At 40.7% G+C, this 19,289-nt stretch overlaps 1 protein-coding gene across 1 annotated transcript; it reads left to right on the forward strand.

Annotated features, from left to right (window-relative positions):
• Positions 1–68: 68 nt before the first annotated feature.
• TRMT12 (tRNA methyltransferase 12 homolog) lies at positions 69–17,936 on the forward strand. Its single transcript, XM_063432229.1, has 8 exons — positions 69–88; positions 1,342–1,453; positions 11,478–11,646; positions 12,969–13,167; positions 13,517–13,667; positions 13,750–13,859; positions 16,422–16,579; positions 17,527–17,936. The coding sequence occupies exons 2-8, from the start codon at positions 1,374–1,376 to the stop codon at positions 17,899–17,901; spliced, it is 1,242 nt and encodes a 413-aa protein (XP_063288299.1). The 5' UTR covers positions 69–88; positions 1,342–1,373; the 3' UTR covers positions 17,902–17,936.
• The last annotated feature ends 1,353 nt before the right edge of the window (positions 17,937–19,289 follow it).

Raw genomic sequence — 19,289 nt, forward strand, 5'->3', positions numbered from 1 at the left:
GGAGCCGGGCTGGGAGCCGGGCTGGGAGCCGGGCTGGGACTCGGGCTGGGACTCGGGCTGGGAGGACAGTGTGACCGTGCACATCACGGTTAGTTTGCTCAGTGCTGGCCGCCCAGGGATAGCACAGAGCATGGCCGGCCAGGAAGCCGGGTGCTCACAGTGACAGCAGTATGTGTGTTGGCTGTCACTACAGGGAGCCTCTAATAGACTATAGTGACCTGGAGACTAAACATGTCATCCACTAACAGGGGAGCTGCCAGGAATTCAAACAAGGATATTCACTAAAGTGAGAATTGTTGGGAACGCAGAGTGAATCTCAAATACATAACTGGAAACATTCTCAAAGTCACCTGTGCTCCCACTTTAGCTACTTTACCCCAACATTTCAAATTCATGTTTGAATTCATGTAAAATTCCCGACTATTCTTTCTTTAGTAAATGACCCGGAAATATATATATATATATATATATATATATATATAATTTTCATGTTTAGTTAGGCTAAATTATCTAAACCAGATTATACAGTGAATTCAATTGACTTTGTGTCAAAATAAAACAGGGTCTGACCTGTTTTTCCAACTCTGCTATATTTTCAGACCTTAAAAGGCAGTGTTTACATTAAAATCCTGCAGGGACTGGTTCTAGACACCAGAACAACTATATTAAGCTGTAGTGTCCCTTTAAGAATTGTATATATGTCATTGAAAATAAAGCTGGCTCCTAACCTTTTTTTAGCTGGTTGCAAGATTTAAACCAAATTGGGCAAGCTCTGGTCTTGAGAGAGAGAGATGTCTGTCTTAGTTATGCATACTATGCCACTGTTTGCGTTGATGCAAAGTTGTTATGGTGCCTAGAGTGACCCCTTTCTGTCTCAGTAGAGATTTTTGCCAGAGGCTCAAGGAAGCAAGGTGAATGGTTAGAGTTAGGACCCACGTAGGGGGGTCTGCCTTGACGTTGGCAGGTGGGCTCATCCTCTCATGGCCATTGGAGGTAACTAAAAAAAAATTCCATTTGTTTAAAAATACATAGGGATTAAGGAGAGAGCGCAGGTAACTTGTAACTTTGGTTTTTACTATATATTGGGGCTGATGTGTACTGTAGTCATTTGCAGCCGCCCAGTGATGGGAGTGAGCGCAGGACTTATCTTTCTGCTTTAACATGGTGTTTGACAAACTTAAAGAACCAAAGAGCAGGGACCAATATATTTGAGCATTTGATATAGTTTTTTATTTTTTTTTATTTTCTTATTCTTAAACTAAACAAGTCATTCCTTAGGTTAACAGTCTAGTTGTAAAAATACATATTTGATGAAATAATGTTATATTTGTGTCTTATAACTGCAGCTGGGCAACCGTGTGTTTTGTTACATCATGAATATAGAGGCTGGAGAAAACAGAGGACCTGGTATTCCAGCTCTGCTCACAGATTCCACATCTTCACAGAGATACAGGTATGCTGTTTAACTTCATAGTTATATATTTTGTAAATATATGTTATGAATAAATAATTATTGAAGTAGTATTTAATGTTGCTACACTTGCTGTTAATCCTCAGGACTGCTGCAGTGAGCTGAAAGCCTGGCACAGCTTGTCATATTTCATATACATCTGCCTGGGAGGCGTTTATATTATGTATAGTTCAGAATTCAAAATTCACAGTTTACACTGTGCATTTAGAGTGGAGAGGTGGGAATGAGTGTAGAGGTAGGGGATACCGATCTTTAAGATAATTTGGCCTGTAACTCATCATTTTCAGGCAGGCAAAGAGTGATAGATTTTATAATCCACAGCATCATGTAGGAAAGTATCCTCTAAAAATGTCTAGCCAAGCGTTATTCATCACTGCAACCTGAAGCATCCATTGCTTACCAGGGGACAATTACTACTTGCATGGGGTAAATTAGCATTTGTCAGGGCCTACCAGCAACTAGCACCTGGAAATTTTGAGCCCTATTTGCACTAATGATGCTTGCCCATTTAAAGTGGATATATTCATGTCCAGTCATGGGAAAAAGAAAGTACACCCTCCTTTCATATCATGGCATAATAACAATAATCTGTTCCTTATCTTAAAATTAGATAAATACAACCTCAGATGATCACATAATATATTACACTGTGTCATGATTTATTTAAAGGAACACTATAGTGCCAGGAAACAAACTCATTTTCCTGGCACTTTAGGGTTATTAAGTCTCTCCCTCGGAGCCCCCTCCTGCTGGGCTGAAGGGGCTAAAACCCCTTAAGCTACTTAATCCAGCGCCGGGCTCCCTCGGCTCTGGTGACCTCTCCTCCCCCTGCCGACGTCAGCTCCGAATGCGCATGCGTAGCCAAACCTCCCATAGGAAAGCATTAATCAATGCTTTACTGTGGATGTCCAGTGCGAGTTCAATGTGATTTTCGCATTGAGGATTGTGGAAACAGCCACTAGAGGCTGGATTAACCCTAATGTAAACAGCAGTTTCTCTGAATATAGCCTGTTTTGAATTATCTGGGCTTAGATGTACAGAACAGCTTTGACATTTTTGCTATATATTCATATAAACACACTTTCTTTATTTCTCAGTTAGTGTGCCCACACATAACATATATTGCTTTTAACCCCTTAAGGACCAAACTTCTGGAATAAAAGGGAATCATGACATGTCACACATGTCATGTGTCCTTAAGGGGTTAAAGGACAAATACAGCTGTAAAATTCAGGCTCTGTCGTTGGCTTTAAAATAAATTTACATTCTGTGACCCGATGGGGTAGCAAAATTGTGCCCTTGGGAAGTCTTCAGTGCATGGCCCTCCGCAAAGGTGACCCCCTGGAGAAACTCCTTAAGTGACCGGGGGTTCTAACTTGCTGTGACCCGATGGGGTAGCAAAATCAGGCCATCACCATAATTCCTGCAGTGACCCAAGGGGTAGCAGGCTGGGCATGCACATAGAGAGCATATGGATTTACTTGCTGTGACCCTAGGGGTGGGTATCAAGAAATTTGCCAGCATTCTATATCCTGCAGTGACCCAAGTAGTAGCAGGATGGTCATGCACATAGAGAGCATATGGATTGCAAAGATTAATGTCATTGACTAACATTCCATCGCTGAAAGAGTTAATGTGAGATGGACATGCATTCCATCACTGAAAGGGTTAACGTACAACTGTATTTTGTACTTGTCTATGGATTTCCTGCAGTGACCAAGGGGTAGCAGGCTGGGCATGCACATTCAGAGCATATATTTGGTTTTAGACATTAACGGCTGTTTGCCGCTTTATTAACTTATTTCTATGCCTCTGTACTAGGTAATGGGCATTCTCGGCAATTCGCCCCTCTGTTCTTCTATCCCAGCCTTTCGTTTTTAACGGCTCTTTGCTGCTTTGTTTTCTGCTTTAGGGTCTCTTACATGGTGTTAAAATCCCCGCGAATGTACAGGCGGGAATCGAACAATTGCACCATGCCGTTTATGTGCATGCGTGAAAATCCGATTTGCGCATGTGTATTCTGTAATGTTAGTACGGTTGCAGTGTTGTATTGACTTCCCCTTTTAAGCACCAAAAGTTAAAAAATTTCTTATAGTTTTTTCCCATATGAAAGTTATATTACATCTTTTTATGTGTCTTTCAATCTCTGCTTTTTTAGCAGAGATTTGCTTTGCCAAGGGTAAATAGGAATCTTATGCAGTTATTGATTCAGATCCCTCTGCTCTGCGTATATTATGCAATATCAAGCAGGAGGTATCTCAAGACAACATAGAAGCTGTTAAAGCACAGATCCTCTGGACAATTCCTAGAAAAAATACTTAGAGGAATCCTTGGCGATTGATACATTCAGAGATATAAAGGAGAAAACAGAAAAGACCTGGAAGCCTGGAAAGGGCACTCACAGGCAAGGGGTTAACCCTAGAGTAACTACAAAAGTAGTATACACAGAGAGGAGGAGGATGAGTGCCCAAGTGTAGTTAGTTAAAATATAACTTTTAATAGAGCCCTTAAAAGTGGAGATCACCACCAACAGTGGAACAACTTGGTAAAAGAGGAACTGTTACAAGTTTACAGAATCCTCGGAACAAAAATCTATTTGCGCAAAAGACAGATGTTTACCCAAATCAGAGATATGAATGAAATTGTATGCAAAAGCCTGTAGATTCTCGGCAGCAATACAATTAATCATTTATAATACAGTGGTACTAAGTACGATCCTAGTATGGTATTAGAATGATGTGGGGATAGCCCCCGTAGAGGTGATAGAGGTGACGATCATTAGTAAATGGGGAACTGTACAGAATGTATCCAGTATCCTCAAAACTGAGATCTCGTTAGTGCAGAGGTAGGATTTGCCCGGTGGTTAACTATCTGTTAAATAGTATGCTCATGCCTCTACGGTTAATACAAACAATAAATCATATAAATGTGTCATAACGGCTATTCGGTATAGGCTGCACAAACAATTCCTAATGTATATTATAATGAAAGGTGCAGAGATACAGCGTAACCAAAGTAACAGGGTAGTGATAAAGGCTGAGACCTCCTACATGGAGATCGCTAATCCGCCCACAGCTGTAACTAGCCCCTTAGTAAACAGTGTATCGATATGCTAACAGAGTTCGTATTATTTGGCATTAGATGGTGCCAGGTAAAAGCCTTACACGTACAAATATGTTGGGGATCAATTACGGTCGACAGTGAACCCCAACAGATACAATTGGAAATTAGCCTTGAGTATAATGTTTGAGTTAGGTATGTGGATCGCCACCATAACAGTAAAACATAAGATACGGGAGGAACTGTTCAAAAGTTTTCAGTGTGCTCCGTATATATAGTCTGTTTGCGCAAAAACAATTTTTGCTCAAATTGCTAGGCATATCGATACACTGAGAATCTACAGGCTTTTGCATACAATTTCATTCATATCTCTGATTTGGGTAAACATCTGTCTTTTGCGCAAATAGATTTTTGTTCCGAGGATTCTGTAAACTTGTAACAGTTCCTCTTTTACCAAGTTTGTTCCACTGTTGGTGGTGATCTCCATTCAGAGATATAGTATCATCTTCAGATAAGGATATTCCGCCTATTTCATACCTCCAGAATCAGCTCAAGTGGACCATTTGATTTCCAGAGTCCATATATCTTTATATCTGAAAGAATCTTGTAAGATTGAGCCTTCTACCTCTAGCCTTTCTTTTCGGATGTCAGAAGGAACATAGGATCTTTTTCAGTTCCCGGTACTATTAGGATCCTTATTATGGAGGAATGGTTCTACACTGAGAGAGGTTTTCAACACAAGGGAGTATCTTGCGTCTTCATCCATTGAGATATCAAATGTCTGTACCTGGGACTCTGCTCCTAAGTGGACGATGACGTACTTGACTAAAAGTTCAACTCTTACCTCAATCTCTAAGGATCTAAGATTGATATGGATAATTTGGAGTGGCATATCAGAGATAATCTTCCTTTTGTCTGTTGACATTACAACTCATTAAGCCGGAAATAGTCTTCAGCTAAGAATCTTCCATAGAAACCAGAAATATGACTTTCTCTTTGTCTACTAGTCGGGCTCTTTGGCTCAGTATCTGGTCAGTGTATGCCTCCTCCGAGATGAATGGATCAAGAGAACGGCAGAGGGCAGGAAAGCTTGTCTACTGCAAGACCTAAGTTTCAGGAGACCATTTTGATCCAAGGACTCTCATTCCCTTCCTTCCAGGATCAAGGTATTTCACACCTGGAAGACCGTATTGAAGATCTCAACATTGAGACGTGGTAGTTCTTCTACCAGAGGAAGAGAAAAGGTAAAAAGAGACGCCTGGTAAATTTTGTGGCTTCCCCTTAATTAGAAGGAGCTATTGTGAGAAATTTCAAAAGCATCAAGAACAAAGATTCTGTTTCTAACAGGTGGATGGAGATCCATTCTAGATCTACGTAAGTTTACAGGATTCTTGAACATTCTTCATCATAAAGGCAGTACTCCTAGTACGTTGGATGATTTCTACAGATTTGCAGGATGCTTATTCCCATGTACCCATTGCCCCACATAACCGGAGGTTTCTCAGATTGCAGTGGAAGGACACTTTAATTTTTACATCTTCATGGTGAAAGATAAATGTCTGATGAAATCACCTTGATCCCTCCCAGTTCAGGGTATATCTGGGAACATGTTTCAACACAGTCTAAGGCACAGTACAGCTCTCTTCAGAAAGTGCAGTACGACTTATCAAGTAAAGGATGTTGACTGTCATATTACCTCATCCATGTCCTCTACGATAGGTCTAATAAGATGGCACAAGGGAGGACGTTAACTTTACTATAAAAATTCCTTGGACAGTGAAAATGATCAATACCATCCACTGGGATTGAGGAACATTTCTTCAAAATCGATATGTTCATGAAAGGAACATCCTAACATCAAACACCTCTCTTCTGCATGGATTGCAAGAGCCAATATCAATATGGTTTTCACTTCTGTGTATCTTCTTCAGTACCTCAATGGGATCTCCCAAAACGTTTCTCTTCCATCAGGTCCAGTTCTCCTCTCCTCTTTCTGAAGGTTTCGATATTGAAAAGAAGGGCTTAAATATAAAGGTTTTTCAGGTGCAGCATTAATACCCTTCTGAAAACGTATATCCTTGAGGTAAAATGTATATCCTCAGCTACCTTTACAGAGTTGAGATGCCTTTTTTCCTGGTCTATTTCTAATAAGGTGATTATTTAAATTCTTTCTACCAAGGAGGTCATAAGTTCTTCAATCCTGGACTCATCTCGGACTTAGCCTCTATACCTCAGAGATACATTTCTCAGCACTCTCTGAGCTCTCTTTTTGTGAAGGGGCTTTGATATGGAGGTATCTAAATATCTGTCGGCTGTATTTATATGATCCCTCAGTTAACCATTGACAGGGCCGTTATCAGGGGTGACAACCATAACGGTTGTCACGGGCCCGGCGGCCCTGTATGTCTGTCTGTATGCATGTATGTCTGTATGCATGTATGTCTGTATGCATGTATGTCTGTATGCATGTATGTCTGTATGCATGTATGTCTGTATGCATGTATGTCTGTATGCATGTATGTCTGTCTGTCTGTCAGTATCAATGTATGTCATTATGTCTGTATGCATGTATGTCTGTATGTCATTATGTATGTATATCATTATGTATGTATATATGTACCCGTATATACTCGAGTATAAGCCGACCGGAATATAAGCCGAGGCCCCTCATTTTACCCCAAAAAACTGGGAAAACTTATTGACTCGAGTATAAGACTAGGGTGGGAAATGCAGCAGCTACTGGTAAATTTCTAAATAAAATTAGATCCTAAAAAAATATATATTAATTGAATATGTATTTTAGTGTGTGTGTGTATGAATGCAGTGTGTGTGTATGAATGCAGTGTGTGTGTGTATGAGTGCAGCGTGTGTATGAGTGCAGTGTGTGTATATGAGTGCAGTGTCTGTATGAATGCAGTGTGTGTATGAGTGCAGTGTTTGTTGCAGAGCCTTGGTGGGGGATGGGCAATTTTATTTTTATTTTTAATTATTTTAATATTTTTTTTTATTATTATTTCTTATTATTAAATTTAATTATTATTTTTTTTTTTTATTATTATTATTTTTTTTTTCGTCCCCCCTCCCTGCTTGATACATGGCAGGGAGGGGGGCTCTCCTTCCCTGGTGGTCCAGTGGCATTGGTAGTTCAGTGGGAGGGGAGAGGGGGGCTGGCAGAGATGTTACTTACCTCTCCTGCAGCTCCTGTCAGCTCCCTCCTCCTCCGCGCCGTCCGTTCAGCTCTTCTGTCAGCTCACACTGTAAGTCTCGCGAGAGCCGCGGCTCTCGCAAGATTTACACTGGGAGCTGACCGAGGTGCTGAACGGACGGCGTGGAGGAGGAGGGAGCTGACAGGAGCTGCAGGAGAGGTAAGTAACATCTCTGCAGCCCCAGTCTGTATTATGGCAATGCAAATTGCCATAATACAGACTATTGACTCGAGTATAAGCCGAGTTGGGTTTTTTCAGCACAAAAAATGTGCTGAAAAACTCGGCTTATACTCGAGTATATATGGTATGTCTGTATGTCATTATGTATGTATGTATGTCATTATGTATATATATATGTATGTCTGTATGTATATATGTATGTCTGTATGTATATATGTATGTCTGTATGTCATTATGTATGTATATATGTATGTCTGTATGTCATTATGTATGTATGTCTGTATGTATATATGTATGGATGTATATCATTATGAACGTATGTCTGTGTGTATGGATGTCTGTATGCATATATGCATGTATGTCAGTCTGAATGTATGAATGTCTGTATGCCATTATGAATGTATGTGTGTATGTATGTCGGTGTCTGTATGTCCTCATGAATGTATGTGTGTCTGTCTGTCACTATGTATGCCTGTGTGTCTGTATATGTGTGTATGTCTCAGTATGTGTGTGTCAGTATGAATGCCTGTATGCGTGTATGTCTGTTTCAGTATGTGTGTCTGTTAGTATGTATCTGTGTCCTTTTGTGTCTGTGTGTGTGTGTGTGTATTCCTGTGGGCGGTATTTGGAGGCGGACCCTGTGAGCGGTATTTGGAGGTGGGCCCCAGGAGGCCCAGACCCTGAGCTGAGTTAGGGGCCCCAACATTTCTGGTGGCAGCCCTGACCATTGATCCTGTGGACTTCTCACCCCTTTTAATCATGAGACTATCTCTCCACAACTACTTAATGTTAAGTTAGCTCTATTAGTGACATTAGCACTGGGCAGAAGGATGCCAGATCTTCAGGCACTATTTGGCATTAAAACCCTTTACTGTCTTTCCCAATATAGAATAATCCTCAATATGTTCCTGAATTTTGTCATTAAGTGGCTTCTTCTCTCCATATTAATGCAGAAATTATTCTTCCAGCTCTAAAAGCCTATGGATCGGAATGAAGACGCCATAATGAAACTTTCTCTAGTCCTAGATAGATGTCTTAAGATCTATTTCTATAGATTCACTATCTAGCTTTCTTCTGATAGACTATTTATCTTTACTAATTCACCAGGAGAGGTCTTCATGCCTCTATATAAGCCATCAGCAGAGGCATGCCCGGACTGGCCATCGGGCACCTTGGGCAAATGCCCAGTGGGCCGCGATGGCCATGTACCCAGACTGGCAGGAGAGGTCACAGGATCTCCCCTACCGGTCCATACAGGGCCAACACTATCCGAGCACCGGCCCTGCGGTATTCCATGACGGGCCAGTGGGGAGATAAAAGATCTCCTTCACCGGCCCACAGTAAGTATAATGTGGCCGCTGGCTAGAGAGGGAGACAGGAGAGGACCCAGCTGAGCTCTCTCACCAGCCCACTTGCACAAACATGCGGCTGGGGAGGAAGAGGAGGCCCTGGCAGAGCTCTATCTTGCAGCTCCCCCACTACTAAAGACTGTATTCACCTCTACAAAGATATACCTCGTTGTTTGATTCATCTACCAGTCAGACTATTTATTCTGGACTTCTATTTGCTTATTATCTATTATATATATTGCATTTCAGTCTTTAGTGGCGCTGCCTTCCTTTCTTTTTTCTGTACCATTTCTGTTGTAAGGCCTGTGAGGGAGCCCTACTTTTTAGGTGTGCTGCCACTTTTTACTTATTTATTGTTTCTGTTGTATCTTGTATAGATAGATCCCTGTATAGATAGATCCGCTGATCCCTTTCTTCCGTTCTATCTTGCAGCTCCGTCTGGTTCCTCTTGCGAGATTTGGAGTGTTGCCATGGCAACACCCCCCATCTCGCAAGAGTGAACTCTAGCCCCACAGGCTAGAGTTCACTCACCACTAGCACCACCATGCCTCACACACATCACCCTCTCACACATTACCCTCACACACACACATTACACACACGCGCACACACACAGCTCCCTCACACATAGACACAGAACCCCCCAACACACTGCGCCGCACACAAATTACTTCCAAATATATATATGTATATATATACATATATACACACATACTGCGTCCCCTATACACACCCTCTCTACAGCCCCTAGCCACACATGCATTACATTACACCACAAACACAACACGACTAAAACTGACCTTATTACAAAATACCACACCACAATCAGCCCATTACAAACACACAATCGCACAACCAGACTCCAAACACATGCACAATACTTTTTCCTGGCCCTTTTGTCTCCTGGTATCCCATTTATATAGAGACACCAGAGACAAGTTGTAAGGAAACACAGCACAGCATGTTATTAAATTTGCTTGCACTGTGCAGAACAAATACAGGCCCTTTTTCTCATGCTGGAGCTCTTCAGCAGAGCTCTGCGCATGGTCTGCCCTGTAAGAGCATTGAACTAACATGCTCACTTTGAGAGGGGGTGTGCTTGTCATTGGTGATGACAAAACACACCCTCTCTGTCTCGCCTCCTTCTTAGTGGCCCGCTGTGATGATAAAATGCCCGGGCCAAATTTTTTTCCCGTTTCGGCCCTGAGCAGAGGGGCTAGTCTTGGTTATGTTCAGGCTACTAGGCCCTAGGGGTTACAGTACCTGAAGGTCTGTTAGCTCTCCACTAGAGCCATTCCTCCCTCTTGAGCGACAGTGGCCAATTTTCCCCTGGAACTTATAGGTTAAATGCCTGCTTGGTCATCAACCAATACTTTTTTCAGACATTTTCTCTGGTACATTTGAGTAGGTCAATTTGGTAATGTGTCAATAGTGGGCAATCCGTTTTTAAGTTCCAATGTCCTTATGAGGTGTGTGTGTTTGCACTTTGCATTCATAATTTGGAAGTCTTGTGTATTTCTTTCCCTTCCATGGTTATTACTGCGGTATTACCCATTGTTGTGCTGCCATTGATATGGCCAGTAAAAAGGAAAATTTATTCCTACTTACCATAATTTTCTTTTCCTGGTCATAGGCAATGGCAGCACAAAGATCCCGCCCTGGGATATTGCTGGAAACAAGACTAAGGATGGGAGGGGTAGGAGGCATTACTTATACCTTCTATTTTAATTAGGTTCCTGTCTAATTAGGGATAGGGAGGATCTACCCATTCTTGTGCTACCATAGCCTATGACCAGGAAAAGAAAATTACAGTAAGTAGGAATACATTTTCCTTTTTACTAGTGCATCATTTATCTATAACTTCAATCTATTTTTTAGCAGTTGCATTTCACAAATTACGAGCACAATTCAGTTTCAGAATTTGCTATGTTTCAGCCATATAAAATTTGCTTAGAGTGTCCCTTTATATTATGGTAGAAAGAACAAATAGCAAAAGTGCCAAAAAAACCTTGGTCGCAAACGCACAAAATCTCAGAAAAGAAAGAGGTTAAACAATGAGGGCTCTCTTAAAAATTTGTAAACACAATTATAATATTCCAATAGGTCAAAAGAGCAAATTCTTCTTTAACTGGTTAGTTATACACGAAGCTAGATAGATATTTTTTTATTTTTAGATTATAGATTTTTTTTTACTCTTTTTCCATTTTGAAGAGAGCATCTTGAGAAGATGGGCATCTTCGATGGACGTTACCGGGTACAGAAGCTCTCAGATTGCACTGTAGCCATACCAGTACTCAAAGAAAAGCTCAGTTCATGTATCTTGGAAGAACTAACAACAGTTGTTGCACCTGGAAGTTCCTGCAGGGAAACTTTGATAATGGTGAGAATGAGGTTGTAATTATACTTCGAAAGCTACTCTGCAATTATTACCTGTTTAATGGAAGAAAAACCTGCTTTAACATTGTTTTTAGTGAGTACTTGGCTGTCTAAACTAGTAGCTGAAAGCTAAAAATGTATCCTGTAAAGAAGGTGCAATGATTTATATTGTCTAGACTCTAGAGTTCCCTATTGGTGTGACCAGTTAGTTAGTCCTGGTGCTCAGAATCTGCCTCCTACACCACATTGATAATATGAAATATACACTTCCACATTAAAGTTGTCAAATGTATCCAACTTGGAAAGCATTAATTCTCTTAAAGTTCAAGTATTGTGTATCCCTGCAGTGCCAGGCTATTCATGCTCTCCAGTTTGATTAAATTAAAGGGACACCATGGTCACCCAGACCACTTCAGCTCAAAGAAGTGGTCTGGGTGCAATGTCCCTCAGGTTTTAACCCTTTAGATGCAAACATAGCAGTTTCAGAGAAACTGCTATGTTTACATTTGGGGTTAAGCCAGCCTCTAGTGGCTGTTTTCTGGACATCCACTAGAGGCGCATCTGCGACGCTGGAGGCATATCATGCCTCCATCGCGTAGAGCGTCCATAGGAACGCATTGACAAATGCTTTCCTATTGACAGCTTGAATGCGCGCGCAGCACTTGCCACGCATGCGCATTCGGCTCCGTTACCGTCGGCGGGGGAGGAGAGGTCACCAGCGCCGAGGGAGCCGAGCGCTGGAATAAGGTAAGTAACTGAAGGGGTTTTAACCTTCAGCGCCATGGGAGGGGGACCCTTAGAGTGGGGGCACCCTCAGGGCACTATAGTGTCAGGAAAACCGCTTTGTTTTCCTGACACTAATGTGATCCTCTAACATTCATAATGTAGAAGTGCATTATAAATGCAGTTGAGGAGGGAGTTTTTTTCCAGACAGTGGAAACAGCTTTAGTTTACTCCTACAAAGATTGATATTAAACTGGGGAACAGTGCCAGGGCATTTCTAGACAAATATTTATAAAAAAAACGTTTCGACAACTTACCTGGGTCCTGCGGAGAGACTGTGGCCACAGACCAGCTTTCCATATTCTCCTTGCAAGATAATCCAGTTTGCTGCACTAAGCTAGTGAGGGCTGTGCAGATACACTCTCATTGGCTGATGGGTGGGTCAACTGACTTTGCAATTGTTTGAACTGACTCAATAATCGAAAAGTATTATGGCAAATTATTGTTTTTCTGTATATGATGAAATTGTGTATCTTATTTACAATTAAGTTAGCCTTGTAATTTTGGTATATTAAGTAATTGGTCTTGGTATTGGCTTTTCAGAATCCTGTGCTGTCCAAGCGTGCCCGGATTCAGTCTCCAGCCCAGAAGTTGCGTATAGATCTTTGTGAGCTTTTAGAAAGCCACGGTGTGGCTTGGCCACGTGACCTTGAACGTGACTTACCTCATTCATGGCAGAAGCATGGGGATTTAATTGTATTCAGTGAGAACTGCTTCAATGATACTTTGTGGAAACAACAAGGTTTGTGCTTACTATTACAGTGATACATGTTTATAAGCACGGCTAGACTGGGTCAAGATGGAAAGCACAGTAATCTACCTCTTCCATTTAAAACCACGAGCTGCAGAGTACATTAGGACACTTGGAAGCAGTAATTTATCTGGACTAGGTTTCTGCATACATCTCCTGCTACTTAAATGTCCCATCATACCCTGGAAGAAAGAGGAGGTAGCTAAATGTGAAGCGTCCGGTGGACAGTCTGTACCTGAGCTTAAGCTCAGTGTAGTAATTAATGCTTATGGTTAGAAAAACAAAAAATGATCAAACTTGCCATTTTATTTATTTATTTTTTATCTATAATTGTTTAAAGGTCCTGAGCTTTGGATAAATGTGGCATCTTCGCTTGGAGTTAGACGCTTAGCGAAGGAAGGCTGCATTCAGGATGATGGTGTGAGATCCCCTACCGTCACTCTGCTGCTTGGGGATAGTGGATGGGTGGAGCACATTGACAATGGCATCAGGTCAGACCTGTAATGAATTGCATGAAGAAGTGAATTATGTCTGTATTGTATTCCCATTAATTAGTTTTATCTCCATCTATAGATACACTTTTGATGTCACCAAATGCATGTTCTCAGCAGGGAACATATCAGAGAAGCAGAGAGTGGCATCCCTCTGTTGTTCTGGGGAGATAGTGGCGGATCTTTATGCAGGTGAGGTGTTTTCTGTTCCCTTATAGTGTATCTTTGTGTATTTATGTATTAAAGGACCACTCTACATCTCAAAAGCACCTTAGTTTAACCCCAGTTTATAAAAGTGCTGATTTATGTGAGTAATCAGCACTTTGATAAGTGAACTATGATTGACAGCCAGGGGGTGTTCCAAACAACCAGGGAGGATTTCTTCTTACTTCCTTCAGCTTCCCTGTGGTCAGGGCCGGTGCAAGGATTTTTGGGTACACAGGTGAAGACGATTTTGGCACCCCCACCCACCAACCCAAATGCATCTTCACCTGTGGCCCCTTAACCCACCTTTTGTTTCTTATCCCCTCTTTAAAACATCTTACCCCCTTTAGTGTATCTTATCCCCTATTTTTCCCCATTGTGTGTCTTACACCTGCCTTGTGTATCTCTTACAACCCCCATTTGTTTCTAACTCCACCCAGCCCCTTTGTGTGTTTCTCCTTCACCACCAGCCCATCTATCTCCCCCCAGCCCCTCTGTGTCTTTTTTTTCCTCTCCTCCAATCCCTCTGTGTCTCTTTCACCCCAGCCCCTTTGTATTTCCACACCCATGCCCTTCTGTGTGTCGCTTTCATCCCCAGCCCCTCTGTGTACATTGTCACCCCCAGGCCCATCTATGTGTCTATTCCCCCCATCATGTCCTTCCATGTGTCTTTCTCTCCACTCAGGCCCCCCTGTGTGCCACTCTCTCCTCCATGTCCCTTAGTGTTCCTCTCTCACCCCCTCCATGTTCGTTAGTTTTCCTCTTCTCCCTCCCCTTACTTATCTCTTAGTGCCCCCCCATGCCCTTTAGTGCCCCACATTCCTCTCCCTTCTTTTTTAGTGGTTGCTCCCTACCCCAGTGTTCCTTTTCCCTTCCTTCCCCTGTACCTTAGTGCTCCCCCCTTTGTGTGGTCTCCCATTCAGTAGTTTATTAGTTTCACAAACAGCGTTTAAATTCACTGTTCGTGAAACTACCATATGAATGCTTGTGGCTTTCGTGCCGCAAGCATACGAATGCTATCAGTCTGATGATACTATAGACTAGGAATAAAGGTATATGCAGACAGTCTTACCAGGATAGCAATAGCAATATATTCATACAATGACAGTCTTAAGTTGCTAGGTTTGCCACAACTCCCAATGAATACATACATGAAAATATGCATGCATACATTCATTGGGGCTGTATCTACTAAAGTGTGCGGTTGTTTTTTTTTTCGGTGTTTTATTTTAACTGTGGAGTGGTACTTTAATTATTGATTTTCTTGTCCCCAGATTTTCTTTGTAGTTGCAGGAGTTGCATATTTTATAGCAACAATCCAAGCACTATATTCACTACATGACATTGTACTAGTTATGGTGCCAGGAGGGCTCCCCTTGAAAACCCCTACCCCCAATCTGATGAGTCAAACCATTTTAAAATAATAATAATTTAAACCTGGGGTTATGCCAATTTCCTCTTCCTCTACATCAAGCAAAACACCAGAAGCTATCTGGCTGGGGTAGTGTAGGCGGGAGAGTCACCCAATGGACACCAGGTAAAAGGTCAGGCCGGCTGTGGTCGCCCTGGGACCCTCCCAGAGTAATTTGTCAAAGCATGGTAGAATGGTTTGACAATGTACCTGTGTCCCCATGGCTAAGCAGGCTCGATATAGAATGGCCCCCATTGTGTGAGAAGATATTGGAAAATAAGTGCGGCCCATGCATGTCCCTGCTTAGCTCAGGGGAGTTAACTGGATTTTTCCATAAGAAGAATCCTGATGCCGGGCTGTGATTTACAGGCGCCAGCTGGGCCCAGGTAAATTATCAAATTGTTCTAAAACAGTTTGATAACTTACTTGCAGAGGATGCTAGGGTACTCCTGGCACCATAACCATAATAACAAACTGTAGTGCTTATGATGCTTGGATTGTTTCTTTATGTCATAGAATATCCAAGACTAGTTATTTGGAAATATGATGGGTCATAATACACATTTTACAGTAAAGAGATTGAATAGAGAATCCTTTTGCAGATCACAGTCACAGACATTGGAAAGTGATATCAACAAACAAGAATTATGGAAAGGAAACTTTAATAGTAATATAGGCTGAAAAGAGACACGTGTCCATCAATTTCAGCCTTCCTCACGTTTGTTTATTGCTGTTTATCCAAAAGAAGGCAATAAACCCAGTTTGAAGCACTTCTAATTTTGCAACAAACTAGGAAACAAATTCCCTCTTGACCCCAGAATGGCAGTCAAGATTTATCCCTGGATCAAGAAGCTATTACCCTACAGTTACCCTACCCTACTTGTTTTTGCAAGTAAGCATCTAATTGCCGTTTAAACATCTGTACGGATTCTGATAAAACCACTTCTTCAGGCAGAGAATTCCAAATCCTTCTTGTTCTTACATTAAAAAAACCTTTCCTTTGCCTTAGACGAAAACATGTTTTTGAGTGACACAGTAAAATAACTTGGATATTGTTTTTAGTTTGTTATAATTTTGTGTATACCTGTGGTAGGAAATAAAAACATTCAGGTATAATATTTTATTATGCTTTGCCTCAGGCATTGGATACTTCACATTGCCGTACCTGGTCCACGCTGGTGCTGCTTTTGTCCACGCTTGTGAGTGGAATCCCCACGCTGTGAAAGCATTAAAACAAAACCTGGAACTCAACAGAGTTTCTGAGAAATGCCTGATTCATGAGGGTGATAACAGGCAGGTAAGAATTAAAAATCTGCCTAAGCTTGCTATACAGTGTTCTGGTTCCAAGGAATTGGCTATTACACAAACATCTGTTTCTCAATTCATGATCTGCATATCTCAGGGGTAGTAATGGCATGGGTTTGGGTTATATATGTCACGGCTGGAAATTTGTTGTAATTTGATGTAAATAAATTATGTTGTCCTAATTTATTTGTAATTTCTTTTTATTTTGTCATCTGAATAACTTGACTAGCACAGCTACTCCAATACTTATATCATGTTTGCATTGTTTTGATTATTTTCCTTTGTTGGGTCAGAAATGTGAATGTTCTGCTTTGTTTGCAAATTAAGCTCAAATTATATTTGTGGATGGTTATCTTTGTGTCTTGGTAGTCTATTGTAGCACTTGGGCGCTTACTGGAATTCCTTCGCCATTTCTAGTTTAATCTATATATTGTGTGTGTGTTTGTTTTGTATTTGTTTGTATATATAGCGAGTCAATACTGTTGTGCATCACCTCCATATCTCAAGTTCTTCTTCGGCCCAGAAACTTGAGAAATCATGTTCCACAGATCCCAGCTTGACATGCAAATGAGCACAGACAGGCATTGTGTTTCAGACTTCATCCTGCATTTCTGCAGGTACCTTTAACAATAGATACCATTTTAGATAAAAAAAAAAAAAAAAATGGATTGTGATTCAAAGACACCAGTGACCAGAAACCAACCATGGGACTGTACAGTTTCAACATGGTTGGCCACCAATCTTGCTCTGGAAATTGAAGGCTGTATGTTTGGTCTTTAGTAGACAATTCTGAGTATTTATGTGGGAGGTTATACATTATTAGTAAATTTAATTAATGGCATGATTGTTCACTTTGATACCCACATCTTTATTTAGTGAAAACATGATTTTAAAGTTCAAGCCTAAACTATTTATAACTATTATTTTATATCTCTATAGTTGAAACTACAAGATGTGGCTGACAGAGTAAATTTGGGCCTTATCCCCTCATCGGAACCTGGTTATGAAGTGGCCTGTAGAGTTTTGAAGAAGGATACTGGAGGAATACTGCACATCCACCACAATGTGAACAGCTTTATTAGACATGCAGGACTTAATATGAATGGTACGAAAGAGGATGTTATTAAATGGAAGAATATGGCTTGGAAGGAATGGGCAGAGGCAACTGAATCTCAGATTCGTGCTATTCTAATGAAAGTCAGCGGGAGCCCATGGCACACACAAATTTTACATTTGGAGAAAGTGAAGTCCTATGCGCCATATATAGACCATGTTGTTTTAGATCTTGATTGTCGACCATTGCATGAAATGTGAACGGTAACTATATTTAAATAAATTTGAGAAAACAACCCAATGGTGTTTAAGCAGTTCCTTCTCTACATTAGCAATACCAATTTCATTCTAATTTGGATGTTTTTTTATTTGCTGAGTGGATCAGCAGTTAGGTTTACAATTCCTTCAAGCACAGAATAAAAAAATATAATTTGGCTGCAGTGACAATGTTCCTTTTACTATTAGATGTAAAACTTTGTGTTTACTTTTCCACTGCTTCTACGTTTTATCTCTCTCTCTCTCTATTTTGATGGACATTTTTGTGACTTCTTCAGTATCTAGGAGTTGTGCAGCTAAGCCAAAAGAAAATATATTGTATATTATTGCAGGTTTTCTTAGATAGATTGTTTGTGGAGTAAAATTAAACGTAGGGCAATCTTCATGTAGAATAACAAAATTACATTCTTGATGGCTTTTCTTTTAGAACCCTACATTGCTTTCTTTATATAATGAGTATGTTTATGGCATTATTAGTCCATAACATTTCCAACTATGAATAATCATACCATCATTTTATATAGAAAATGTTTGCTTAGGAGACACTGAATATAAAAATATTAATATATGTAAAAAAAAAAAAAATAAACAAACACAATACTACTTTATTTTTGCATTCTTTTATGGACAAAAGAGTGGTCCACAAGTAACAATATATATGCTAACAATATGACAGAAATATAAGAGTATCATATACGACAGATAGTATCCTTTTTGAGTTAGAAAATATGAACATAAGTAAAAGAGAAGCAGTTACATTTATTGTTAATAAGTCATTCTTAGGATATGAACCATCTAACAAGCTTAACCTACTAGAAATGACTGTTGATAATTCTCCATGACCCGGATTTTGGGGAGTTGGGGGTGCTAGAATATATTAGGTGGCCTTTCTGGTGGCAACATCATTTAATTTCAGCTAAAATATCTATAAATATTTAGAACACAAAAGAGAAAATAGAAATAATGGCAAATCTCATACCATATCTGTGATGGGGCAGGTGATAAACTAAGCCATTATTGAAACGTACCATGTTCTTGTGATCTCCAAAGTAGTGCCGAGCGTTGGGAGTCAGATTTAGTGACTGCAGGAATAAAGCTGAATTTGGTTGTGGTGGTGAGTTTATCCAGGCTGCCATCTTTAGTGGCTGAGAGAGAGAGAGAGTTGACCCCCAGCAACAACTGTTAGCCTCCCAGAGCTTCTTTGTGCCAGACTGAAAAGATTGTTGCCAGTCCAAAGTTGAATTCCATAGGTCCTGCAAAAATGTGAAGACTCCAAGTGAATGGGGTATTTGCAGTTTCAGTGCTTCCATCGCCGTCTTCTTATCCTTAAGTGATGGGAAGTGGATTAATACATCACGAGAAACTTCTGCCAG

The sequence above is a fragment of the Pelobates fuscus genome, chromosome 9 (assembly GCF_036172605.1).
Source record: "Pelobates fuscus isolate aPelFus1 chromosome 9, aPelFus1.pri, whole genome shotgun sequence".
Taxonomy (NCBI): Eukaryota; Metazoa; Chordata; class Amphibia; order Anura; family Pelobatidae; genus Pelobates; species Pelobates fuscus.